The 27,955-nt window shown below is 48.9% G+C and overlaps 1 protein-coding gene across 2 annotated transcripts in view; it reads left to right on the top strand.

Moving 5' to 3' along the window:
* The window catches only part of LOC142249901 (zinc finger protein 692-like), a 65,570-nt gene that overhangs the window by 28,062 nt on the left and 9,553 nt on the right, over positions 1-27,955 (top strand). For both annotated transcript variants that reach the window (XM_075321874.1, XM_075321875.1), the window contains exons 10-11: positions 23,992-24,106; positions 26,617-26,716. In XM_075321874.1, the coding sequence (XP_075177989.1) occupies positions 23,992-24,106; positions 26,617-26,716 (215 nt within the window). The remainder of the gene's footprint in view (positions 1-23,991; positions 24,107-26,616; positions 26,717-27,955) is intronic.

The following is a 27,955-nucleotide window of genomic DNA, read 5'->3' as shown; positions in this document are numbered from 1 at the left end:
GATATTTACCTTTGTTACCAGCCTCCGCCGCTCTCACTGCCTGTGCTGCCGGCTCCTGCTCTGTGCACATGTAGCTGCAGCACACATCGGGTAATTAACCCGATGTGTGCTGTAACTAGGAGAGCAGGGAGCCAGCGCTCAGTGTGCGCTGCTCCCTGCTCTCTGCACGTGTAGCTGCGTGCACTGGTAACCAAGGTAAATATCGGGTTGGTTACCCGATATTTACCTTAGTTACCAAGCGCAGCATCTTCCACGCGGCACTGGGGACTGGTCACTGGTTGCTGGTGAGCTCACCAGCAACTCGTGTAGCCACGCTCCAGCGATCCCTCCCAGGTCAGGTTGCTGGTGGGATCGCTGGAGCGTCGCAGTGTGACATCTCACCAGCAACCTCCTAGCAACTTACCAGCGATCCCTATCGTTGTTGGGATCGCTGGTAAGTTGCTTAGTGTGACTGGACCTTTAGGGTGCCTTCACACTTTAGCGATGCAGCAGCGATCCGACCAGCGATCTGACCTGGTCAGGATCGCTGCTGCATCGCTACATGGTCGCTGGTGAGCTGTCAAACAGGCAGATCTGACCAGCGACCAGTGACCAGCCCCCAGCCAGCAGCGACGTGCAAGCGACGCTGCGCTTGCACGGAGCCGGCGTCTGGAAGCTGCGGACACTGGTAACTAAGGTAAACATCGGGTATGGTTACCCGATGTTTACATTGGTTACCAGCTCACAAAGCTTAGCTGTGTGTGCAGGGAGCAGGAGCCGGCACTGGCAGCGTGAGAGCTGCTGAGGCTGGTAACGAAGGTAAATATCGGGTAACCACCTTGGTTACCCGATGTTTACCTTGGTTACAGCTTACCGCAGGCTGTCAGACGCCGGCTCCTGCTCCCTGCACATTCAGGATTGTTGCTCTCTCGCTGTCACACACAGCGATGTGTGCTTATCAGCGGGAGAGCAACAATAAAAAAAACGAACCAGGGCTGTGTGTAACGAGCAGCGATCTCACAGCATGGGCCAGATCGCTGCTCAGTGTCACACACAGCGAGATCGCTAATGAGGTCACTGCTGCGTCACAAAAACCGTGACTCAGCAGCGATCTCAGTAGCGATCTCGCTGTGTGTGAAGCACCCCTTAGGATCACCATTGCCCTAGGGGGTCAGACTGTTGGAATCACCATTGCCATAGGGGTCTGACTGCTGTGATCACTATTGCCCTAGGGGTCTGATTGCTGGGATCACCAGTGCCCTAGGGGTCCGACTGCTCTCATTATCAGTGCACTAGGGATCTGACTTCTGGGATCACCAGTGCCCTAGGGTTCCAACTGCCGGGATCCCCAGTGCCCTAGGGGTCTGACTGCTAGGATCACCATTGCCCTATGGGTCTGACTGCTGGGATTACTATTGCCCTAGGGTTCCAACTGCCGGGATCCCCAGTGCCCTAGGGGTCTGACTGCTAGGATCACCATTGCCCTATGGGTCTGACTGCTGGGATTACTATTGCCCTAGGGGTCCAACTGCTGGGATCACCATTGCCCTATGGGTCTGACTGCTGGGATTACTATTGCCCTAGGGGTCCGACTGCTAGGATCACCATTGCCCTATGGGTCTGACTGCTGGGATTACTATTGCCCTAGGGGTCCAACTGCTGGGATCACCATTGATCCCAAGATGATCAGTGGAATGGTGGCGCACATGTTCATACTCTTCTCCTATAATTGTTTATTGAGCTATCAGAGAAAGAAAAGTTGTACTTTTTCCAAAACGTTTTTTATTGATTTTTCAAATTTGTAAAAACATGACAAGTATCATTGCAAAAGAAGAACATTCGTCTGACAAAATGTGACATAGAGGTGGGTGATACCCCAATTTGGAGTTCCATGTTGCTGTTCGATTTAAGATAGTATACAGTAACATTAAACCAAAACAGAGGTAATGAAATATAATATAACATATGCAATATAATTCGTTAAATCTCTGTGTCGTCCCTGAATGATTTCAATTTTGCTAGCGTGCCTTGGTATTCCCAACCGTCTCGTCTCCCCCTCCCGCCAGAGCCCCCTCCTAGGTGATTCTCAGTTTACCCAGGCTGTCCTGGATATCGCTCAGGATATACCACTCCGAGTGAACAAAAGGTGCCATCAGGTTAATTATTTCTCCCTGTGTGAATTGGCTTTCAATAAAATGTCTCCATCTCACAAAAAACTTGGCTGTCAACCCATCTTTATCCCTCTCCGCTTCTAGTTTTTCCCACTTCAGAAGGTTGTGTAGTTCGCCCATAACCTCCTTTATGGATGGGCCCTCCCTTTGAATCCAGTGTTTTAAGATGCAACGCTTAGCTATCATGGCTATGTCATGCGTTATTGCGTATTTCTTTGTCGCTCCATTGGGAGACCCAGACAATTGGGTGTATAGCTTCTGCCTCTGGAGGCCACACAAAGTATTACACTTTAAAAAGTGTAACCCCTCCCCTCTGCCTATACACCCCCCCGTGCATCACGGGCTCCTCAGTTTTTATGCTTTGTGTTGAAGGAGGCACACATTCACTCATGCTCCCATTTTAGTCAGCAGCAGCTGCTGATGGTATCGGATGGAAGAAAAGAGGGCCCCTAACAGGGCTCCCGGCATACTCCCTTCTCACCCCACTGAGTCGGCGGTGTTGTTAAGGTTGAGGTACCCATTGCGGGTACAAAGGCTGGAGCCACATGCCGTTTTCCTTCCCCATCCCTTAGGGGCTCTGGGAGAAGTGGGATCCTAACCGGTCATCCAGGCACTGGGACCGGGCTCCCTCCGCAGCCCCTGTGGGATTCTGACGGACAGGAGACTGAGTATCATCAGGGACAGGCCCTGCATCTACAGGTACTCTGTGTCCCCTTGGGGACGGTGCACGGAGCACTCTGGCCTCAGACGCTGCAGCGGCTGCTGTGTTGGTATGACGACCGGGACTACCGCGCCGACCGCGCCTGCTTGCCGGCCGCGGTTTTAAATTTAGTCCCCGGCTTTTGCGGCCTAGTGCCTTAAACTCCCGCCCCCGGGCCTGCCAGTCAGGGGTAAGGGCGGGACGGTCGGCCTGACGCCGACAGTGAGGGCTGGACCACACTTAGGTGTCCTCCTCCCCCCTCACTAATCACTCTGGGGCACCAGATTCCCGCACTTTTTTAGTTACGCCCACGGCTCCCTCCTCCCCTGTGAACGCCGGCAGCCATGTTTTAAACACATTCTGCCGGTGGAGGACTTCTGGCTGCAGCTCTGGGAGACCCGAGGCAGGGAATCTAGTGGCCACACACCGCTTGAGCGGTCGGTAAGCCACACCGGTCACCCGGTGCTGGTCCCCCTGGGGTGCCGAACTGTATATATATATATATTATATTTGTATACATTTTCTCGGTTCGGCTGTACTGTTAGCTTGTGGCTATATACCCTCAGTGATCACTCTCCTGGGAGACAACAGCATGTCGTTCACAAGGAGCAAGGGGGCCAAGACACAGGGTTATTTTGCAACCTGTACCTCCTGTGCGGCTATGCTACCTGCAAGTTCCACCTACCCTCACTGTGAGCAATGCTCGGGCCCTGTGGCACTCGCTCAGCCGGAGCCTCGGGCACTGGTGGGACCCTCGGCCCAGGTAGAACCGCCGGCTTCCCCTGTCCAGGTGGCAGGGACAGAGTTTGCAGTTTTAGCTGAGAAACTCTCTGAGTCACTGTCACAATCCATGGCTCAGTCTATGGACAAATGGTCTGCTAAGATACTAGAGGCCTTGCAGTCCAGACCGGCCCTTACACAGGCCCCGGGCACTGCGGGATCGCCCCCAGGCCCCTCTCGGTCTGCGACGAAGCGTGCTCCTGGGGTGGCCTCTAGTTATTACGTGGAGGACTCCGGCACGGACCGCAGTCCCAGACCGGCTAAGCGGGCTCGCTTAGAATCTTCCCCGACTTCATCACGCTGTTCGGGGTCTCAGCTTGAGGACTCTCTGGAGGATGAGGCGGAGGTCGCAGCCCAGGACTCTGACCCTGACGTTGCTCTCAATCTTGATACACCTGAAGGGGACGCCATAGTAAATGACCTTATAGCGTCCATCAACCAGGTGCTAGATCTTTCTCCTCCAACTCCACTTGTAGAGGCGTCTGCTTCACAGCAGGAGAAACACCAGTTTAGGTTTCCCAAACGTACTCTGAGTGCTTTCTTCGATCACTCTAACTTCAGAGATGCAAGTAGCGTCTTTGACTTCTCAGGCGTCGGTATTTTCATCCTACGCCATGAATGCTGTCCTGGACTCGGCTAGCCGTACAGCGGTAGCATCCGCCAATTCGGTGGCAGTCCGCAGGGCCATGTGGCTACGCGAATGGAAGGCAGACTCTGCTTCCAAGAAGTTCTTGACCGGTTTGCCTTTTTCTGGCGACCGATTGTTTGGCGAGCAATTGGATGAAATTATTAAGCAATCCAAGGGAAAGGACTCGTCCTTACCCCAGCCCAAACCAAAGAGACGTCAGCAACGAAAAATTCAAGCGAGGTTTCGGTCCTTTCGGCCCTCAGCCAGATCCCAATCCTCCTCGTCCAACAGGCCACAGAAGAGCCAGAGGAACTCTTCTGCATGGCGGTCTAAGTCACGTCCTCCAAAGACCGCCGGAGGCACCGTCTCCAAGGCGGCCTCCTCATGACTTTCGGCCTCCCCAAACCGCATCCTCGGTCGGTGGCAGGCTCTCCCGCTTTTGCGACGCCTGGTGGCCACATGTCCAAGACCGATGGGTGAGAGACATTCTGTCTCACGGTTACAGGATAGAGTTCAGCTCTCGTCCTCCGATTCGTTTTTTCAGAACATCTCCGCCCCCCGAGCGAACCGTTGCACTTTTTCAGGCGGTGGACACTCTGAAGACAGAATGAGTTGTGATCCCCGTTCCCCCTCAGGAACGTGGTCGCGGTTTTTACTCCAACCTGTTCGTGGTGCCAAAAAAAGGACGGTTCATTCCGTCCCGTTTTGGACCTCAAATTGCTCAACAGACATGTGAGAACCAGGCGGTTTCGCATGGAATCCCTCCGCTCTGTCATCGCTTCGATGTCCCAAGGAGACTTCCTAGCATCAATCGACATCAGGGATGCCTATCTCCATGTGCCGATCGCACCAGAGCATCAACGCTTCCTGCGTTTCGCCATTGGGGACGAACACCTTCAGTTTGTGGCACTGCCTTTCGGCCTGGCGACAGCCCCACGGGTCTTCACCAAGGTCATGGCATCCTTTGTGGCAGTCCTACACTCTCAGGGCCACTCGGTGATCCCATACTTAGACGATCTCCTAGTCAAGGCACCCTCCCGGGTGGCATGTCAACACAGTCTGACCGTTGCTCTGGTGGATCATCAATTTCCCAAAGTCAAAATTGACTCCGACCCAATCACTGACTTACCTCGGGATGGAGTTTCATACTCTCTCAGCGATAGTCAAGCTACCGCTGGACAAACAGCGTTCGCTGCAAACAGGGGTGCAATCCCTCCTTCGGGCCCAGTCACACCCCTTGAGGCGCCTCATGCACTTCCTGGGGAAGATGGTGGCAGCAATGGAGGCAGTCCCCTTCGCGCAGTTTCATCTGCGCCCACTCCAATGGGACATTCTCCGCAAATGGGACAGGAGGTCGACGTCCCTAGACAGGAACGTCTCTCTTTCTCTGGCAGCCAAGACCTCTCTTCAGTGGTGGCTTCTTCCCACTTCTCTGTCGAAGGGAAAATCTTTCCTGCCCCCATCCTGGGCTGTGGTCACGACGGACGCGAGTCTGTCAGGGTGGGGAGCGGTTTTTCTCCACCACAAGGCTCAGAGAACCTGGACTCCGACAGAGTCCTCCCTTCAGATCAATGTTCTGGAGAGAAGGGCAGTGTATCTAGCCCTAAAGGCGTTCCATCGGTGGCTGGAGGGCAGGCAGATCCGCATACAGTCGGACAACGCCACGGCGGTCGCGTACATCAACCACCAGGGCGGCACTCGCAGTCGTCAAGCCTTCCAAGAAGTTCGGCGGATTCTGCTGTGGGCGGAGGCCACAGCCTCCACCATCTCCGCGGTTCACATCCCGGGCGTAGAAAACTGGGAAGCAGACTTTCTCAGTCGCCAGGGCATGGACGCAGGGGAATGGTCTCTTCACCCGGACGTGTTTCAAGAGATCTGTTGCCGCTGGGGAACGCCGGACGTCGATCTCATGGCGTCTCGGCACAACAACAAAGTCCCGGCATTCATGGCACGGTCTCAGGATCACAGAGCTCTGGCGGCGGACGCCTTAGTTCAGGATTGGTCGCAGTTTCGACTGCCTTATGTATTTCCTCCTCTGGCAATGCTGCCCAGAGTGTTGCGCAAGATCAGGTCCGATTGCCGCCGCGCCATCCTCGTCGCTCCAGACTGGCCGAGGAGGTCGTGGTACCCGGACCTGTGGCACCTCACGGTGGGTCAACCGTGGGCGCTCCCAGACCGACCAGACTTGCTGTCTCAAGGGCCATTTTTCCATCTGAATTCTGCGGCCCTCAACCTGACTGTGTGGCCATTGAGTCCTGGCTCCTAGCGTCCTCAGGGTTATCTCAAGAGGTCATTGCCACTATGAGACAGGCCAGGAAACCAACGTCCGCCAAGATCTATCACAGGGCTTGGAGGATCTTCTTAGCCTGGTGCTCTGATAAGGGGTTTACCCCCTGGCCGTTTGCCTTACCCACTTTTCTTTCCTTCCTTCAATCCGGAATGGACAAGGGTTTGTCTCTCGGCTCTCTCAAGGGACAAGTATCGGCGCTTTCCGTGTTTTTTCAAAAGCGTCTAGCCAGGCTTCCGCAGGTCCGCACGTTCCTGCAGGGAGTTTGCCACATAGTCCCACCTTACAAGCGGCTGCTGGAACCCTGGGATCTCAACAGGGTTCTACGGGCTCTTCAGAAACCACCTTTTGAGCCGCTGCGGGATGTCTCTCTATCACGTCTTTCGCAGAAGGTGGCATTTCTAGTGGCAGTTACATCACTCCGAAGAGTGTCAGAGCTTGCAGCGCTGTCATGCAAAGCCCCCTTCCTGGTTTTTCACCAGGATAAGGTGGTTCTGCGTCCGGTCCCGGACTTTCTCCCTAAGGTGGTATCCCCTTTTCATCTCAATCAGGATATCTCCTTACCTTCATTTTGCCCTCATCCAATTCACCAATGTGAAAAGGATTTGCATTTGTTAGATCTAGTGAGAGCACTCCGGATCTACGTGTCTCGCACGGCGCCACTGCGCCGTTCTGATGCGCTCTTTGTCCTTGTCGCTGGCCAGCGTAAGGGGTCGCAGGCTTCCAAGTCAACCTTGGCTCGGTGGATCAAGGAACCGATTTTTTGAAGCCTACCGTTCTTCTGGGCTTCCGATTCCTTCAGGGCTGAAAGCCCATTCTACCAGAGCCGTAGGGGCGTCTTGGGCATTGAGGCACCGGGCTACGGCTCAGCAGGTGTGTCAGGCGGCTACCTGGTCTAGTCTGCACACTTTCACGAAACACTATCAGGTGCATACCTATGCTTCGGCAGATGCCAGTCTAGGTAGGCGAGTCCTTCAGGCGGCGGTTGCCCACCTGTAAGAGGGGGCCGTTGTCGGCTCTTTTTATCGGGGTATTCTTTTACCCACCCAGGGACTGCTTTGGGACGTCCCAATTGTCTGGGTCTCCCAATGGAGCGACAAAGAAGAAGGGAATTTTGTTTACTTACCGTAAATTCCTTTTCTTCTAGCTCCTATTGGGAGACCCAGCACCCGCCCCTGTTCCCTTCGGGCTGTTTGTTCTTTTGTGTACACATGTTGTTCATGTTGAATTGTTCTTTTGGTTCATGGTTTTCAGTTCTCCGAACATCCTTCGGATTGAATTTACCTTAGACCAATTTATAAGTTTCCTCCTTCCTGCTTTTGCACCAAAACTGAGGAGCCCGTGATGCACGGGGGGGGTGTATAGGCAGAGGGGAGGGGTTACACTTTTTAAAGTGTAATACTTTGTGTGGCCTCCGGAGGCAGAAGCTATACACCCCAATTGTCTGGGTCTCCCAATAGGAGCTAGAAGAAAAGGAATTTACGGTAAGTAAACAAAATTCCCTTCTTCCTCTCTTCCTGCGTGCTCGGTCCTTCTCCTACTCCTCCCTCAAAGGAGTGGAAAATCCACACCATTAAGTCTAGTTTGCTGAAAATTCCCCATGTTGACTGGGCAAATAGTCTGACTTGGTTCCAGAACCTAGCGATTGTCTCACATTCCCATAGCCCATGCAGCATATCCGTTTTTTCTTTTTGACACTTAGGACACCACCTATCCCTACCTGGTATGTTGAAACCTATAATGGCCCTATGTAGAATTCTGAATTGAGTGTCTCTCCATCTCTCATTGGTAATATGTTTCCGCACTTGTACCCATCCTCTCAGTATATCATCCACCACTTCTTCCCTTCCCAATTGTTTCCCCCACGCTTTTAAAGTCCGACTATCCTCCCATGAGATAAGCACCCCCCTTAGCGATCGATAAATTTTAGAGACATTTATACTTGTTACATCACATTCCAGTAACTCATCAATCGAACTTCTGTTCAGCTCTCTTCCAACCACAACAAGGTCTCCTATTATTCCATGTTTCAATTGTTCATACTGGATGACATGTGAGCTATTAAGGTTGTACTTATCCAACACTTCCCGACCTGTCATCCACCTCCTGTCCTCCACATTCATGACATCTATCATTCTCCTGACTCCCCTCTCTTTCCATCTAGTAAATAGCTTGTTTTCTCGTCCCAGGGGAAAATTTGGGAATGCCCAGGGGTTCAAGTACTTGGACACTTTCCATGAGAGCCCCAGTTTTTTCCTTACCGACTTCCATGTTAGCATGGTGTCTCGGAATATAATTGAGTTCCTTATGTGCCCTTCAACCCTGGATAGTGGGGAGTGCAGAATGGACGTCAGATCCCCCGGTGATGCATATTTAGTTTCCATCGCATGATCTGAGTGCCTACTCGTTCCTCTCACCCAATCAATTACATGCCTCATGATACATACAAGATTATACCCTTGGACATCTGGAAAGTTTAGACCTCCCTCCTCTGTTGACTTCATCAGCGTACGCAACTTTATTCTGGGTTTCCTTCCCCTCCACAGAAATTCTGTATACGCGGAGTTGAGCTTATTCACATCCTTTAGTTTTAGCAATAGCGGGATTGTCTGGAAGGGATACAGCAGCCTAGGAAAGCTCATCATTTTTATCAGGTGGCATCTTGCCAGTAATGGAAGTGGCAGACCTTTCCATCCCTTTAATTGAACTATAATTTTCCTGATTAGCGGTCCATAGTTCAAGTTATAGATTGTTTCCACCGATCTTCCTATATGCACTCCCAGGTATTTAATTGAAGATTGTGCTATAGGAATTCCACATAGACAGCCATCCCTTATTTGTCCCCCCATTGTCCCATGATGCCCCTTTAGGAACATGATCTCGCACTTTTTTTTGTTCAGTTTGAAACCGGAGAATGAGCCAAATTTTTCAATCAAGGCAAGAGTCTGTGGCAAATCCGCACCGGGGTCCCCCATATAAAGTATGATGTCATCAGCAAAAAGCGCTGTCTTTACTTCTGAACCCCTTATCTTGATTCCTTTAAAGCTATTTTGTCCCTGTAGTATTCTTGACAACGGCTCGATTGCCAGGTTGAATAAAAGAGGAGATAATGGGCAGCCCTGTCTTGTTCCCTTCATCAAAGGGAACACGTCTGATAGAAAGCCCGGAGTGTGTACCCTAGCTCCCGAGTTGGCATAAAGGTTTCTAATGTAAAGTCTCATCTTGCCTACAATCCCTATGGCCTCCATTACCCTGTCTAACCACCTCCAATTTACATTATCAAACGCTTTTTCTGCGTCAAGTGTAACTAGGGCAGGTCTAGCCCCTCCCTCAGTGAGACCCAGTCTAACCGCGTCTACCACTAGAATTGTCTTTCGGATATTGGTAACGGCATTTCTCCCCTTAATAAACCCCACCTGGTGATTCGTAATGATCCTAGGTAAGATCTCGGCTAGTCTGTTAGCCATGATCTTGGACATAATTTTTAAATCCTGATTTATGAGCGATATAGGTCTATAACTAGAGGGATCATCCAGGTCCTTGGTTCCCTTGGGGAGTAATTTAATATATGCTATGTTGGAATTTTTGGGTATTTCCGCCCCTCCCAGGAAAGCATTAAAGACTGAGGTTAGATCCGGCGAGATCAGATCCTTCAGAGCCTTATAGAATTCACTATTGAAACCGTCAGGTCCCGGTGCCTTGTTGGTGTTAAGCTCCCCAATTGTTCTCGTCACCTCCTCTACTGTGATATCTGCGTTTAAGGCACTCAAATCTTCCTCCGTCAAGCTAGGCATTTGGGCTTGTCTTAGCCACTCTGCCTCATCAGTCATGTCGTTATTCCCTGACCCATATAGTTTTCTATAGTAATCTCCCAACAGTTTATTAATGTCCTTAGGATCCGTAGTCACCTCTCCCCCCTTTGTTTTCAGTTTAGAGATCACTGTCATCTTTCTGCTGCCCCTTGCCAGATTGGCCAACATCCTTCCCGCCTTGTTGCCAAACCTATGTAAGTCAACCTCCTTGTGCGACCAGAATAGTTGTTCCTTTTTTTTGGCCCATTCGTCAAATCCCTCTTTTGCCTCCAGCCATCTGCCTTTTGTCATGGGAGATCTATTTGTCACATAATTTGTATATGCTACTCGTACTGCTTCACTATGGAAATTATAATTCTCATTGGTTTTCCGTTTGATCATGGCTGCGTACCCCACCAGACGGCCCCTTAGGACCGCTTTTGCCGTTTCCCAAAATATCACTGGGGACTCTCTATGTTCCTTATTGTCCTCTGCGAATTCTCCCCACCACTCCTGTAGCACCTTGTGGAAATTATCTTGCCTGAGAAGGAACGATGGGAATCTCCATATGATATCTGTACCTCTCCTGAATTTCTCTCTAATGCCCAATCTCACCGGACTATGATCAGAGATCACCATATTCTCTATCACACAATCTTGCGTTCCACTCAGTAAGTCTTGCAAGATCCAGAACTGATCAATACATGACCAGCTATCATGAGGGTGAGAGAAGTGTGTATACTCTCTGTCATGTGGGTGAGTTAGTCTCCAGATGTCTTTCAGTCCTACGTCTTCTAATGTTACATCCCTATTGTCTAAACTCCTGCCCACATTAGCTGTCCCCTCCTCCTATCTTCAGCTGAGTCTGGGACGGTGTTAAAATCGCCTCACAATATAATGTTAGCCTCCCCATCTGCTAATATGGTGGCCTTTATGTCATCATGGAATGTGATTTGTTGTGAATTTGGGCCATAGACATTATAAATACTGAGTTCACCCGCTGGACTAACGATTGTTAAGTGCTGCCACCTTCCATGGTCGTCTGCCTCATGTGCCACTACCTCATGACTGAATTGTTTATTTATTAGAATCATAGTGCCCGCTTTTCTACCTTGTGCCGCTGCCCCGTAAACGTTGCCCACCCAATGTTTCTTCATGCGGAAAAAGTCCTCCCCCCCCCAAGTGGGTTTCCTGTAATAAGGCAATGTCTGTCTTTAGTCTTTTCAGATGTCTCAATATCATTGCTCGTTTGTTAGGTGATCTCAGCCCTTTAACATTCCACGTAGTTATCTGTATCATGTTTACCTGTGTATTCTGCTTTTACTACTCCCTCCCCTATGGGCCCCTGCATCAAGGAAGACGAGATGTTCGACACTAGAATCACAGTTGGTACCACAAAATCGACACTCCCTTTCCCCACCTTGCAAATATAACAAATACAACTACAACTACAACAAAAAGCATGTAACTGTAAAACATATTTTCCCTTCCGAGAAATCCACGGCGCTTTCCGCCACGTTGGTGAGCTCCCCTATTCCTAGCCAAAATATGTAGCTCCCTAATCACCCCTCAAAAAATATATGTTCTATCCCCGGACTAACTGGAATAAGCCTTTGAAAATTATGCAAAAATTAGCACAGTATGTCAAAACCTCAGCAAGATTCTCCAGTCCTACTTATCTCTGACTCCAGGTAGCCATCAGTCCGCCCAGAACAGGCCCACTTCATTTGAATTTGGATGATGTTCCTGGACAAAGGAGAAAAAGAAAAAAGACCAAGGGGAGAGAAGATGGAGAAAGAAAGAAGAAGAAAAAAAAAAAAAAAGAGAGGGGGGGGGGGGGAAGAGGACCCAGACTTTGGGATGTTTTCCTCTCTTTTCTTTGTCGCTCTATTGGGAGACCCAGACAATTGGGTGTATAGCTTCTGCCTCCGGAGGCCGCACAAAGTATTACACTCAAAAGTGTTAAGCCCCTCCCCTTCTGCCTATACACCCCCCGTGCTCCCACGGGCTCCTCAGTTTTTTGCTTTGTGCGAAGGAGGTCAGACACGCACAGCACAGCTCCACAGTTTAGTCAGCAGCAGCTGCTGACTATGTCGGTTGGAAGAAAAGTGGGCCCATATAGGGCCCCCAGCATGCTCCCTTCTCACCCCACTCTTGTCGGCGGTGTTGTTAAGGTTGAGGTATCCATTGCGGGTACAGAGGCTGGAGCCCACATGCTGCTTTCCTTCCCCATCCCCCTCAGGGCTCTGGGTGAAGTGGGATCCTATCGGTCTCCAGGCACTGAGACCGTGCTTCATCCACAACTCCTGTGGAGCCTGCTGGATAGGAGCCGGGTACCGTTCAGGGACATGGCCCTGCTACGTGAAGGTACTCTGTATCCCTGTGGGGACCGTGCACGGCAACACCTCAGCTTTGCTGGGTGTGCTAGTGCACCCGGAACCGCGGCACTGACCGGGTTAAACTGTGCCATTACACACTCAGCGTCGCTGAGTGTGTTTATATGTAGGAGCTACCGCGCTAACCGCCGCTGCCATGGGAAACTGCGGCGCGGCTGGGACTTGTAGTTCGCCGGGGACTTCGGCGTCGGCCGCGCTTTTACGGCGGCCACGCTTATACTCGAGTCCCCGGCTTGCTTGCGGCCTAGTTTCCCTTTCTCCCGCCCTCAGCCCTGACAGGCAGGGGAAGGGCGGGACGCTGCACGGAACGAGCAGCACTGAGGGCTGGAGTATGATTTCCATACTCCACCCCCCTCACTGTGCACAGTGTGAGCACCTCGGCCACGGCTCCCTCCTCTCGTCAGGACGCCGCAGCCATTTCCTGTCAGCTCCTACGACGCTGCAGAGAGGGACAAACCCTGGGAGACCCAGACACGGTCTCTGGTGGCCTCATAACCGCTTTAGGCGGATGGTAAGCAGCACCTGTGGTGCTAGCCCCATGGTGCTGTAGTGTATTGATACATTATTTGTTTATAGTATATATTTTACACTGTATGAGCACAGTTCATTCTGGCTATATACCCTATTGTGTTACTCAGGGCGCCCACAAAAGGCAGGGGTGCCAAAACACAGGCTTATTATGCTGCCTGCGTCGCTTGTACGACCCAGCTGCCGGCAGGTTCCATTGACCCTCATTGTGTGCATTGTTGGGCCCCTGTGACAATTCTTCAGCCAGGGCCCCTGCTAAGAGGGGCCCAGGGGGAGCCACCTGTTGACACTGTCCTAGTGACGGGGACGGAGTTTGCAAAACTCTCTGAGACTATGGCTAAGATACTAGAAGCCTTGCAGTCCAGGCCGGTATCTCAGCAAAGGGACTCTGTTGAATCATTGTTCCCTGGCCCCCCTCAGTTGGACCAAGTCCTCCCGGGGTATCTCATACATCCCAGGCTGAGGGTTCTGACTTAGACCCCAGCCCCAGACCGACTAAGTGGGCTCGCTTAGAATTTCTTTCGACATCATATTGTTCAGGGTCTCAGCGGGGGGAATCTCTGGTTGATGATGCGGAGACAGCTGATCAGGATTCTGATCCTGAGGGCGCTCTCAATCTTAATACTCCAGACGGGGACGCCATAGTGAACGTTCTTATTGCGTCCATCGATCAAATGCTGGATATTTCTCCCTCAGCTCCTCCGGCGGAGGAGTCAGCTTCTCATACACCGAGTATGTTTCTAGACCACTCTGATTTCAGAGAGGCACTCCAGAATCATCATGCTTGTCCAGATAAGCGTTTTTCTAAGCGCCTTAAGGATACACGTTATCCTTTTTCCCCTGACGTGGTTAAAGGTTGGACTCAGTGTCCCATGGTGGATCCTCCAATCTCCAGACTGGCAGCTAGATCCATACTTGCAGTGGAAGAGGGGGCCTCGCTCAAAGATGCCACTGACAGGCAGATGGAGCTCTGGTTGAAATCCATCTATGAAGCTATCGGAGCTTCTTTTGCCCCAGCATTCGCAGCCGTATGGGCGCTACAAGCTATCTCAGCAGGTCAAGCGCAAATTGAAGCAGCCACATGCACGGCCGCGCCACAAGTGGCATCCATTACCACACAGACCTCGGCAATTGCGTCTTACGCTATTATTGCTGTACTGGACTCTGCGAGCCGTACGGCGGTCGCGGCCGCCAATTCGGTGGTACTCCGCAGGGCCTTGTGGCTACGGGAATGGAAGGCAGATTCTGTTTCCAAAAAAGCGCTTAACCAGTTTGCCAATTTCTGGCGACAGGCTGTTTGGCGAGCGTCTGGATGAAATCATCAACCAATCCAAGGGAAAGGATACATCCTTACCCCAGCCCAAACAGAACATACCCCAACAGAGGAGAGGGCAGTCGAGGTTTCGGTCCTTTCAGGGCGCGGGCAGGTCCCAATTCTCCTCGTCCAAAAGGTCTCAGAAAGGACAAAGGAACTCTGATGCATGGCGGTCTAAGTCACGTCCTTAAAAGGCCACCGGAGGCGCCGCTAACAAAGCGGCTTCCTCATGACTTTCGACCTCCTCTAGTAGCATCCTCGGTCGGTGGCAGGCTCTCCCGCTTTTGCGACACCTGGCTGCCACAAATAAAAGACCGCTGGGTGAGAGACATTCTGTCTCACGGTTACAAGATAGAGTTCACCTCTCGTCCCCCGACTCGATTCTTCAGGTCATCCCCGCCTCCCTAGCGAGCCGAGGCTCTTCTGCAGGCGCTGCGCACTCTGAAGGCAGAAGGAGTGGTGATCCCGGTTCCTCTTCAGTAACTGAGCCACGGTTTTTACTCCAACTTGTTTGTGGTCCCAAAGGAGGACGGGTCTTTCCGCCCGGTCCTGGACCTGAAACTGCTCAACAAACATGTAAAAACCAGACGGTTCAGGATGGAATCCCTCCGCTCCGTCATCGCCTCAATGTCCCAAGGAGATTTCCTTGCATCGATCGATATCAAAGATGCTTATCTCCACGTACCGATTGCTCCAGAGCACCAGCGCTTCTTGCGCTTCGCCATAGGAAACGAACACTTGCAATTCGTGGCACTGCCGTTCAGCCTGGCAACAGCCCCACGGGTTTTTACCAAGGTTATGGCTACTGTAGTAGCGCTCCTACACTCGCAGGGTCACTCTGTGATCCAGTACTTGGATGCTGATCAAGGCACCCTCTCAAGAGGCATGCCAACGCAGTCTCGACGCTTCCCTGAAGACTCTCCAGGGTTTCGGGTGGATCATCAATTTTCCAAAGTCAAATCTGACACCGGCCCACTCGCTGACATATCTTGGTATGGAGTTTCATACCCTCTCAGCGATAGTGAAGCTTCCGCTGTTCAAGCAGTAGTCACTTCAGAAAGGGGTACAATCTCTCCTTCAAGGCCAGTCACACCCCTTGAGGCGCCTCATGCACTTCCTGGGGAAGATGGTGGCAGCAATGGAGGCAGTTCCCTTCGCGCAGTTTCACCTGCGTCCCCTTCGATGGGACATCCTACGCAAATGGGACAGGAAGACGACGTCCCTCGACAGGACCGTCTCCCTCTCTCAGGCGACCAGAGCTTCCCTTCGGTGGTGGCTTCTTCCCACTTCATTATCGAAGGGGAAATCCTTCCTTCCCCCATCCTGGGAAGTAGTCACGACGGACGCGAGTCTGTCAGGGTGGGGAGCGGTTTTTCTCCACCACAGGGCTCAGGGTACGTGGACCCAGCAAGAGTCCTCGCTTCAGATCAATGTTCTGGAAATAAGGGCAGTGTATCTTGCCCAGAAAGTGTTCCAGCAGTGGCTGGAGGGCAAGCAGATCCGAATTCAGTCGGACAATTCCACAGCGGTGGCATACATCAACCACCAAGGCGGCACACGCAGCCGGCAAGCCTTCCAGGAAGTCCGGCGGATTTTGATGTGGGTGGAAGCCACGGCATCCGCCATATCCGCAGTTCACATCCCAGGCGTGGAAAACTGGGAAGCAGATTATCTCAGTTGCCAGGGCATGGACGCAGGGGAATGGTCCCTTCACCCGGACGTGTTTCAGGAGATCTGTTGCTGCTGGGGGGTGCCGGACGTCGACCTCATGGCGTCCCGGCACAACAACAAGATACCAATGTTCATGGCACGGTCTCAAGATCCCAGAGCTCTGGCGGCAGACGCCTTAGTTCAGGATTGGTCGCAGTTTCAGCTCCCTTATGTGTTTCCTCCGCTGGCACTGTTGCCCAGAGTGTTACGCAAGATCAGGATCGACTGCCGCCGCGCCATCCTCGTCGCTCCAGACTGGCCATGGAGGTCGTGGTACCCGGATCTGTGGCATCTCACGGTCGGCCAACCGTGGACACTACCAGACCGAACAGACTTGCTATCTCGAGGGCCGTTTTTCCATCTGAATTCTGCGGCCCTCAACCTGACTGTGTGGCCATTGAGTCCTGGACCCTAGCGTCTTCAGGGTTATCTCAAGACGTCATTGCCACTATGAGACAGGCTAGGAAACCAACGTCCGCCAAGATCTTTCACAGGACGTGAAAAATTTTTTTTCTGTCATGGTGCTCTGTTCAGGGTTTTTCTCCCTGGCCATTTGCATTACCTACTTTTCTGTCCTTCCTTCAATCTGGACTGGAAAAGGGTTTGTCGCTCGGCTCCCTTAAGGGACAAGTCTCAGCGCCCTCTGTGTTTTTCCAGAAGCGCCTAGCCAGACTTCCACAGGTACGCACGTTCCTGCAGGGGGTTTGTCACATCGTTCCACCTTACAAGCGGCCGTTAGAACCCTGGGATCTAAACAGGGTTCTGATGGTTCTTCAGAAACCACCATTCGAGCCAATGAGAGATATTTCCCTCTCACGACTTTCACAGAAAGTGGTTTTTCTTGTAGCAGTCACTTCTCTTCGGAGAGTGTCTGAGCTAGCAGCATTGTCGTGCAAAGCCCCTTTCCTGGTGTTCACCAGGACAAGGTGGTTCTACGTCCGGTTCCGGATTTTCTCCCTAAGGTGGTATCCCCCTTTCATCTCAATCAGGATATCTCCTTACCCTCTTTTTGTCCTCATCCAGTTCACCAATGTGAAAAGGATTTGCACTTGTTAGATTTGGTGAGAGCACTCAGACTCTACATTTCTCGTACGGCGCCCCTGCGCCGCTCGGATGCACTCTTTGTCCTTGTCGCTGGCCAGCGTAAAGGGTCACAGGCTTCCAAATCAACCCTGGCTCGGTGGATCAAGGAGCCAATTATCGAAGCTTACCGTTCGGCTGGGCTTCCGGTTCCCTCAGGGCTGAAGGCCCACTCTACCAGAGCCGTGGGCGCGTCCTGGGCTTTGAGGCACCAGGCTACGGCTCAGCAGGTGTGTCAGGCGGCTACCTGGTCGAGCCTGCACACTTTCACGAAGCACTATCAGGTGCATACCTATGCTTCGGCGGATGCCAGCCTAGGTAGACGAGTCCTTCAGGCGGCGGTTGCCCACCTGTAGGAAAGGGCCGTTTTACGGCTCTCTTACGAGGTATTAATTTACCCACCCAGGGACTGCTTTTGGACGTCCCAATTGTCTGGGTCTCCCAATAGAGCGACAAAGAAGAAGGGAATTTTGTTTACTTACCGTAAATTCCTTTTCTTCTAGCTCTAATTGGGAGACCCAGCACCCGCCCTGTTTTTTTGTGTACACATGTTGTTCATGTTGAATGGTTTCAGTTCTCCGATATTCCTTCGGATTGAAGTTACTTTAAACCAGTTTATAATTCTTTTTCCTCCTTCTTGCTTTTGCACCAAAACTGAGGAGCCCGTGGGAGCACGGGGGGTGTATAGGCAGAAGGGGAGGGGCTTAACACTTTTGAGTGTAATACTTTGTGCGGCCTCCGGAGGCAGAAGCTATACACCCAATTGTCTGGGTCTCCCAATTAGAGCTAGAAGAAAAGGAATTTACGGTAAGTAAACAAAATTCCCTTCTTCTCCCTTCCCCCTCCTCCTCTCACCTCCCCAACCCTCTCTCCGTAATGCATCCTCCTCAACGCCTCTTCCTGTTTGGGAAGAAAAAAAAAAAAAAAAACAGGCAAAAAAAGGAAAAACAATGAGCGAGTTCCAGTTCAGGTATCATGGTTTCTCTCCAAGGGTTGGTTCCTGTGTTTCGGGCGAGAATTATGCTGTCGACCTGGGCTTGGCCTCCTTTCCTCCCTGGTCTCGACTTGCTTTTGTCCCCCAAGACGTCCCACATCTCTTCCTGAGCTTGTGGGGGATCCTCTTCTATTATTCCCTTCTCCGCTAGCTCCTTTTTCTTGCCTTTCTGACCTAGTCTTGTCGAGCTCTGCCATGAGAATGTTTTCTGCTTCTTTGTAGTCCTTGTAGTATACAAACGAGCCATTGGGGTTTCTAACTTTCAGTGTAGCAGGGTATAATAGCTGGCACTTTACTTTTTTGTTGTACAGAAATGAGCAAATTTTGGTAAATTCTTTTCTCCTTCTGGATACTTCCGCTGAATAATCCCCAAAAATTAGCAGTCTGTTGCCTTGATATTGTAGTGGACGCTTTCGTTCTCTAAAGGCCCTCAATATTTCCTCCTTATGCTTATAATCAAGGTACTTGACAATCACCTGTCTGGCTCTTATCGGGGTATTCTTGTTTGAGTTGTGGCCCTCTCCCTTATTCGCCTCCTGGTGTCTCAGTGGACCCACTCTGTGGGCTCTTTCAACTCTGAATTTCGCCTTTATGCCCAGGGCCTGCGGTAGCTCCAACTCGCATATATTATCCAACTGTCCAATCGACACAGACTCTGGCAACCCGACTATACGTAGGTTGTTTCGTCTCGATCTGTTTTCCAAATCTTCCGCTTTATCCTTCAAGTATTCATTAGATTTTGCTAGAGCTGCTATTTGTGCTTGCATAGCCAGTATTGTCTCCTCGGAGTCAGATATTCTCTGCTCTGATTCTGCCAGTCTAGATGCATGGGCATTTATCTGTTTTTGCATATTAGCTAATGATGTTTGTATGGCTGCCTCAATAGCCACTTTAACCTCTTTTGACAAGTGTGATGTCACTTCTTCAGCCAGTTTTTTATAGTCCACATTAAGCTTTTGTGTGTACTTGTCTTGGCCTGCAGGTGGTGCTGTTTTCTTAGTTCTCTTTGTCTGGACTGGGCCACCACCTCCATCCCCCAATAGCTTGCAGGCTTGTGATGTTGGTGTAGTAGGCTGTTTTTTGTTTCCTTTGGAAGGGGTATTATTAATTCTTGCATTTGACTTCCTGTGAGTCTGAGTGGGATTAATCTCCCTGTGCTGTTTGTCAGTTTCATCCTCCAACACTGCTGTGTCTCTGAGCTGCCCTGCTTTGCCTGCATCTTCTCTCCCCTCTGCCTCCATATCCTCTTCATCCTCCCATTGCGATCCACCGTCATCAGTCCCCTGCATCCACTTCTCTCCTGCTGTGTCCTCCTGTGACTCCTTGCTCATATCTTCCTTATCTCCTGTCTCCTTGCTCATATCTCCCCTATCTCTCCCCCTCCAGCTCTGTGTTTGCTTTTCTGTGTCTCGCACCATGCGCTCAGGCTCCTCCCCCATCAGGCTCGTCGGCGCCATTATCTTATCTTCTCCTCTGTCCATGTCAAAGCTTCTCCAGGCTCCCTCACCGCTCCCAGCACTTCTCAGGAGGTACCGTTCCATAGCTGGCTGCTTTAGGTAACCTCCTGTGCTGCTCTCTGTTTGGTGGCTCGTCCGGGGGGGTCTTTTTTTAGTCGGTTTCTGTGAGGGGTGGCAGGAGCTTCTCCTCTAAGCTTCCACCTCAGCCAGGACAGGATCCGGAAGTCAAGTTGTACTTTTTACATAGCGGATCACTTGTTTTTTATTTTTTGATATAACCTTTAAGTCTTCTATTCAGAGGTTTTATATTTTTATTTCTTTTTCTGAGAAAGCTGGGTAACAAAATATATGGCTGCCTTTACTGCTAAGATGTTAAATTCAGAAGTCTGAAACAGAAGGTGATGACCCCTTAGCTCCCTCCTGATATTTACTGAGCATGATCTGCACGGCTGACAAAAATTTCCTGCAAAGCACTATGCATATACAGCACAGAAACCCTGATCATCCAGCGAAGCAGGAACCTAACCACAATGGAGGAGGAGACTTTTATTTAATTCCTTCATTAAAACATGGATTCAGCGGTCAGACAGTCCACAATGGATAAAAACAACTGGGAAAAGGTAAACAACGCGTTTCAGCCAAGCTAAGCCTTCTTTGTAGTTTAAACTATGAAGAAGGCTTAGCTTGGCCGAAACGCGTCGTTATATATAAATTAGTTGTCAGTTACAAAGGGAGCTGTCAGCAGTGGACAAAATGAAGAGCTTCAGATTCCTGATGTCATGGATAATTCATAATTAAAATTTGACAATATAGGCCTCAATTAAATTGACTTTGTCAAAGTTTTCTTCATGGAGGATTTTGTACATTTAATCGTGGCCTAGGCAAATTTAAATGCCCAGATGTTTTCCATCCAAAATCTTACATGATCATTTGCTTGATAGACCCCTGAAGAGGCAGAGGAAATTATGTGGATGTGTTGCTGTCACAAGGGGACAGGGGATAACATGGGATGGGGGCTTCTAGACTGGCCCTCAGGCTAGGGGGGCCCTAGCTGTGCCTGATCCCAGGGATACATGTAATTGTGACAATGTCTGGGCCGTCTTCATTACCCTGCTCCACCCCAGGGGAGGAATGGAACAGGAGTGGTGAACCCACAGATATGGGCAAACGGTGAAACCAAAACTCAATCTCACAGCTAGCACACACTGAGATATAAAACCATATGTGATCAGGAGGAAATAAAGAGCAGGGAGGAAATAACTAGACAATGAGAGGATTTCCACAGCACACCAAGCAGCATGCATTAAATCACCTGCAACAGGAACACAACAGCACACAGCCCGGGTTAGCGAAAGCTATAGTCAGCATGGGAAGACAAATTCCTATATCTTAATAAAGCAAGGAGTACCTGTGATAGGTCTCCCACAACATGTGATCCAAAAGGTAACCAGCAGGCTTTCATAAGTTAACTCCTGCTAGTCCAATGACTAATGAGCATACAGGTGGTTGACACCAGAGTCTGCCTGTGCAACTCAGAAGCACCAGAGAAAGCATCATGTGGAGTCTGTAGTCTGAACAGCATCTAATGCTGGAATCAGTGTTTCTGCTACCATATCTTGCTGCTCTCAGAGGGAATAGCAAAAACCTGGTGACAAATTCCCTTTAAAGACTTTGTCCGGTCTAAGAAGCAAAGCCTGTTGTCTCTCTATGTCTGTGCAGACTGCTGAATTATGACAATGTGCCATGCGCAGAAGTCACGATTCCCCTTTATGTGATTTACATACTTGAAAGCACATGCTGACTAGACTTCTGCACTTGCCTCAATTCTATTCTATTTTGAAATATCGGATGAGATGCGATCACAAGTATGCAAATCCTATACAGGCAGTCTGATGAGCGCTGACTCACACCAGACGTATAGGTGAATCCTAACAGTGCACGTATTGCACACTGACATGATTCGGCAGTCTGTAGCCCCAGTAAGGGATTCCTTATCTTCACCTCAATACATGGTAACAGTAGTACCCCAGTCTAAGGTGCCTCAACAGAGCCAGATTGTATCTTGGATTCTAAGAAATTCATGGGACAGAGGTTGAACTTAAAGATTAGGTCATGCTGAAAACAAAAATTTGGTATAAGAAAAACCTGTCCGCTTGCCTTGAATAGCTGGAACTAGAAACCGATCATGTGCTAGATCTATTTGGCGAAATGTAGTTTGTATCATGAGGTTACTTTTGGGGCAGGGAGGTGATTGGGGGCATACCTTTAATATAGGCCTTGTATACTGGAGTCCCCGTCCCTGTATGGTGCACGTAGATAGCACTGGGCAGCCTGCCTGGTCGAATAGTATGGGCATAACTAATAGGTTGCTAACCTGATAGGGCTCATGCGCACGTACCTGTTGAATATTCAGCAGCAATTTGACAGCACACGTGCGCTCCAAATCGCTGCAGAAACACTGCATAATGAATGCAGTTTTTCTGTACAAAAAAAGCTGATTTCATGCGCTCTGGCTGCTGTCCCCACCATAGACAGAGTGGGAGCTGCATCCATAGCGCACGGAATAATTGACATGCTGCTTTTATGAACGCACAAATTTGTGTCAAAATGTTAGCATCCAAATCGCTGCGTTCATAAAAGCAACGTGCACACGTATCATGCACAATCTACACAGATTGTGCAGGGGACGCAGGAGACATGCATTTACGCTGCAGTGCAATACGCAGCGTAACTGCATGCAAATATGCAACGTACGCATAAGCCCTAAGGCTATGTGCCCACGGAAGCTTGCTTCTGCGGATTTTGCCACGGAAAACCTGCAGATTTATCTGGATTTTCCAGATAAATCCGCAGGTTTCAGCAAGTACAGACACTCCCCATGTTATCCTATGGGACATGGGGAGTGTCTGTGTCCATGCTGCGGAATATGCTGCGGATGTCCCGCAGCCGTACATAACTGCATGTCAATTATTCCTGCGGAAATCCTGGCCCTCCACTATGGAGATAGAGGCCGGGACGTCCGAAGGTAAATCGCATGAAAGTCCGCAGGTTTACTGCAGCTATTCCGCTGTACTACCGCAGCTAAAAATAGCTGCGGATGCCGGCGGGCAGCTGCGGTAAACCTGCGGCCGTACCTGCGGATATATCCGCAGGTACGAGCTCCCGTGGGCACATAGCCTTACTGTGCACCTACATGTGTGAACGGCGCCCTATACAAGCCATCTGTGTGCAATTTTATCATTCAGCAATCGCCCCCTCCATGGATTGGAAGTGTGTGAGTGATTTGCTTCTTTTGCATCTGTGTAGCCTCCACTTTATTGGGGGTCTTGCTGCATCCTGCTGGTGCATTAGTTCCTTGGCCTGGACAGGTTATAACTGCTGCCCTCCATTTGCTGTAAGTAATTGCTATAATAGATTAGCATAAGTAACAGGGGGAGGGGATAACTCTGAACACCCCCCCAAGCTATTCTCTGCTCCTCAGCTGCTGTCACTCAAGAAGCTGCTGATTTTATAAACTTTACTTCCATGGATTTTAAAATCTATACAGTACATCCGAGCTGACCACTACAGGTATGTATAGACTCGGCCTGATAGTGCCAGTATAGCACTGGCTTTAGGTTATATAGGAAAATCCTGGTGATTGTACTTTATACATAAAATGAATCAATGTGTCCCCAAAGAGCAATTTCAGAATTAGTCGGATATGTTGAATTATTCCAGAGTTTTTACCACATTACGTGACACAGGGCAGATTTGAAAGACTGGGCCTGTCCAGGAATGCCAAAACTGGCTTCCACACCAATGGGTTAAAGAGGAGCAATGGCAGCCAATTGATTTTCACTCAGCTTTGCAGATATAACTGATAATAAAAGCTAAGAAGACAAAAACATATTTTTTTCACTTCATTTTTGGGATATGTTCTTTTCAAGATAACCATGCAAAATTCTCTCTGCATGTGCACTGGTTCTGCTGTTTTCAAAATGGGCCCTAACCACAAGCCGCTGCTTCTTCTATCGATGGCTCTTTTGAGGCATTTCTCTTTCTTTTGAAGAAGTGCTCGATCACTTTATGGTCATACATTGTTGACAAAAAAATAACCCCTGGCTCGTAGATTACTAGGTACTATATTAAAGGTCTCCTTTAGGTCTCCTTTTAATCTTTCCATCTACTTTTAGTATCATCAGAAATATCAGCACATGAACCAACGTACCTTCCGCTGTTCAGTGACCGAGTGTGGGAAGACTTTCAACTTTAAGAAGCATCTTAAAGAACATGAGAAAAGACACAGTGGTAAGTCTGAGACTATTTTTTTTTTCTTTTTTCATTTAAAGGGAATTTGTCACCACATTTTGCCTATCTAACCTATTAATATGGGCAGACAGGTTATGGAATGCTGAAAAAGATCATACCTGTCTATCTCATATCAGATGCCTTGTTGTGGATAAATCATCTTTTATCACTTTATGTAAATGAGCTCTTCCAGGCTATGGGGCGGATGCTGCCTGAAAGATAACTCCGCCTCCAGAGCTTATTTTAAATAAAAGGGGCGTTAGCAGTGTGTGACAAGTAACTGACACAGAACAGGAGAAATAAAATTTGTCATCTTACAAACACATTTTTTGCAGCTCCCTGAGCTCTGCTTTGCAGCAACAATATTGCAACACTGTCTGTCTGTGAGATGGAGGCTGAAGCTGAGAGGAACCTGCAGATGTGTCAGTTATAATCACACATAGCTCTATGGTGAGATCGGCCATCACACGTCACACTGGTAATACACCTTTCATTTAAAATAATCGCTGGAGGTGCAGTTATCGTCCAGGCAGCATCCGCCCCATAGCCTGGAAGAACAGATTCCCTTTAAGAGAACTCTTACCTGTTATAGTCTATGGGGCTTTCACATGTCCGTGTATTTTTGCTGTCTGAGTGGTCTGCACAAAAATGTGGTGACGTACAATTTTCATCCGAATCACAGATCAGTCTCGCAATGGAAGTCCGTGCGTCTGTGAAAAAAATCGGATCGCATTCAGATGCCTACAATATGCTGTCGCATTTTCATGTTTGATAAAACTTGCTGCACGCTAAAAAAAATCACTGATGAAACACTGATTGTATGAACTGACACACAGACCATACACTGACTGTAAATTGTAACACACAGACCATAAACTGACTGTAAAATCTGACACAGACCAAATACTGATGTTAAAAATGGACACACAGACCAAGCACTAATGCCGGCGTCACACGGTACAATATATAGGGTGATATGCCGTCGGGGTCACGTCGTTAGTGTCGCACATCCGGCATCGTTTGATATATCGCACCATGGGACACCTCCGAACGACTGTGATGTGAATGAGCAAAAATACTCACCTTATCGTTGCTCATTGACACGTCGTTCATTTTCAAAATGTCGGTCCTCCTTCTGTGCTCCGGTTGTTCATCGTTCCCGTGGCAGCACACATCGCTCCATGTGACACCCCGGGAACGACGAACACAGCTTACCTGCGTCCTGCCGGCAATGCGGAAGGAAGAAGGTGGGTGGGATGTTTACATCCTGCTCATCTCCGCCCCTCCGCTTCTATTGGCTGGCCGCTGTGTGACGTCACTGTGACGCTGAACGTCCCTCCCCCTTCAGGAAGAGGATGTTCGCCGCCCACAGCGAGGTCGTCCAGGAGTTTAGTGCGTGTGACAGGGGTTAACGACTTTGTGCGCCACGGGCAACTAATTGCTCGTGACGCACAAACGACAGGGGAGGGTGCGATCGCTCGTCCCGTGTGACGCCGGCATAACAGTAAAAAGTGACACACTGACCAAATGCTGATGGTAAAATCCTACACAGGACCAAACACTGATGGTAAAAATTGAGGCATCAACCAAACATTGACGATAAAGATTTGACATGCACCAAACACCGATGGTGGAGACTGGATCACAAACTAAACTGTGATGGCAAACACCGACCAATAGACCAAACACCAATGATAAAAACTATTTCACAGGCCAAACACTGATGGTAAAAACTGACCCCCGGACTAAACACTGATGGTAAAACCTGACCCACAGACCAAACGCTGATGGTAAAACCTGACCCACAGACCAAACACTGATGGTAAAACCTGACCCACAGACCAAACACTGATGGTAAAACTGACCCACGGACCAAACACTGATAATAAAAACTGACCCGCAGACCAAACACTGATGGTAAAAACTGACCCACGGACCAAACACTGATGGTAAAACCTGACCCACAGACCAAACACTGATGGTAAAAAGTGACCCCCGGACCAATCACTGATGGTAAAAACTGACCCACGGACCAATCACTGATGGTAAAAACTGACCCACGGACCAATCACTTATGGTAAAAACTGACCCACGGACCAATCACTGATGGTAAAAACTGACCCCCGGACCAATCTCTGATGGGAAAAACTGATCCATGGACCAAACACTGATAAAAATCTAATAAAAAAACCTGACAGTTTTTTGAAAACAAGAAAATCACTGATGTCTGAATGAGCCCTTTCACGTATAATAGCTGCCTTTCAGTTCATTGCTAACACTTTTTGATCGATTTGTGAAATATTATTTTCAACTGTTTTTTTGAGTGACCATTAATATGGCTGGCGGTGGCTACTCCAATGAGACATGGCTTAGTATCCATATTGGTTGTCATCCCGGTTTCAGCCAGCCAGGTACTTCTTAGGAAATCTCTGGATGTTTAGCAATTTGATTCAAGGGCTTCATTTTTGGACGGGGGGAAATTTTCTCTAATTGTTCACTGTTTTTGTCAGACCAGAGGGACTTTATCTGTGAATTTTGCGCCCGTGCCTTCCGGAGCAGCAGCAACCTCATCATACACCGGCGTATTCACACGGGGGAGAAGCCGCTTCAGTAAGTTATGGCATACACTTTTCGAAGACTGAATAATTTTCATCTAGTCATTACACTTCCACACTGATCCCCCTACATCTTTACAGCAATGTCACATATGGCAGAATGTTTTTATTGTTTGTTATTGCTTTTTATTGACTTTTCATCTAGTATGTACATTGTACATAGTAAAAAAATTACAGCACGCAAAATATCACCCACTCCCCACAAATCCAATTACCATCCCCCTGCCCAAATGAAAAAAAAGGGATCTCCTCTCTCTTTCTACTCTCCACTATCTGAATGTTCCCATAGTATTTTTTTTTAATTAGGTTAATTTTGTATTAAACAAACAAATAACCAAACAATAAAGAACAGCAGAGACGATCAGACAAGGCAGGCCTCAAGTCTCCTAAGTGGACTAGTAAACTTAATAAAAAATGTAAAAAAAAAAAAAAATAAGTTCAAAATATGAAAAAAAAACAAAAAACTAAAAGTTCAAATCAACCCCCTTTTGCCCCTTGAAAATAAAACTTTAAAAAAATACACATTTGCTATCGCTGTGTTCAGAAATGCCCGATCTATCAAAATATAAAATCAATTAATCTGATTGGTAAAGGGCATAGCGAAAAAAAACCCCAAAAATGCCAAAATTATATTTTTTAGTTGTCACAACATTGCATTACAATGCAGTAACGGAAGATCAAAACATCGCATCTACCCAAAAATTGTATAACTACAACACCAGCTCCATACACAAAAAATAAATTATTGAGCCCCCCCAGTCATGCAAAATGAGAATGCTACGGGTGTCGGGAATTGGAGACTAAAGCGCAATTTTTTTTATTTATTTTTTTTTTTACAAACCTCTGAATTTTTTTTCACCATTTACATAAAAGTAAAATTATACTGTACATGTTTGGTATCTACGAACTCATACAGACCTGGAGAATCAAACTGCCAGGTCAGTTTTTCCATATAGTGAATATGGTAAATAACAAAAACCAAAAAACAATTGGGGAATTGCACTATTTTTGCAATTTCACCACACTTGGAATTTTTTCCACGTTTTCCAGTAATATATGGGGCAGACTGAATGGTGTCATTCAAAAGTACAACTTGTCTCGCATAAAACAAGTTTTTATAAAGCAATATTGATGGAAGAATAAAAAAGTTATGGCTCTTGGAAGACGGGGAGGAAAAAATGAAAAACTGAATCACACAGTAGTGAAGGTGTTAATAATGTTCAATGCTAGTACT

Source organism: Anomaloglossus baeobatrachus, chromosome 8 (assembly GCF_048569485.1).
Source record: "Anomaloglossus baeobatrachus isolate aAnoBae1 chromosome 8, aAnoBae1.hap1, whole genome shotgun sequence".
Taxonomy (NCBI): Eukaryota; Metazoa; Chordata; class Amphibia; order Anura; family Aromobatidae; genus Anomaloglossus; species Anomaloglossus baeobatrachus.
The sequence above is the reverse complement of the archived record's forward strand: the minus strand, read 5'-3'. Positions and strand labels throughout refer to the sequence as shown.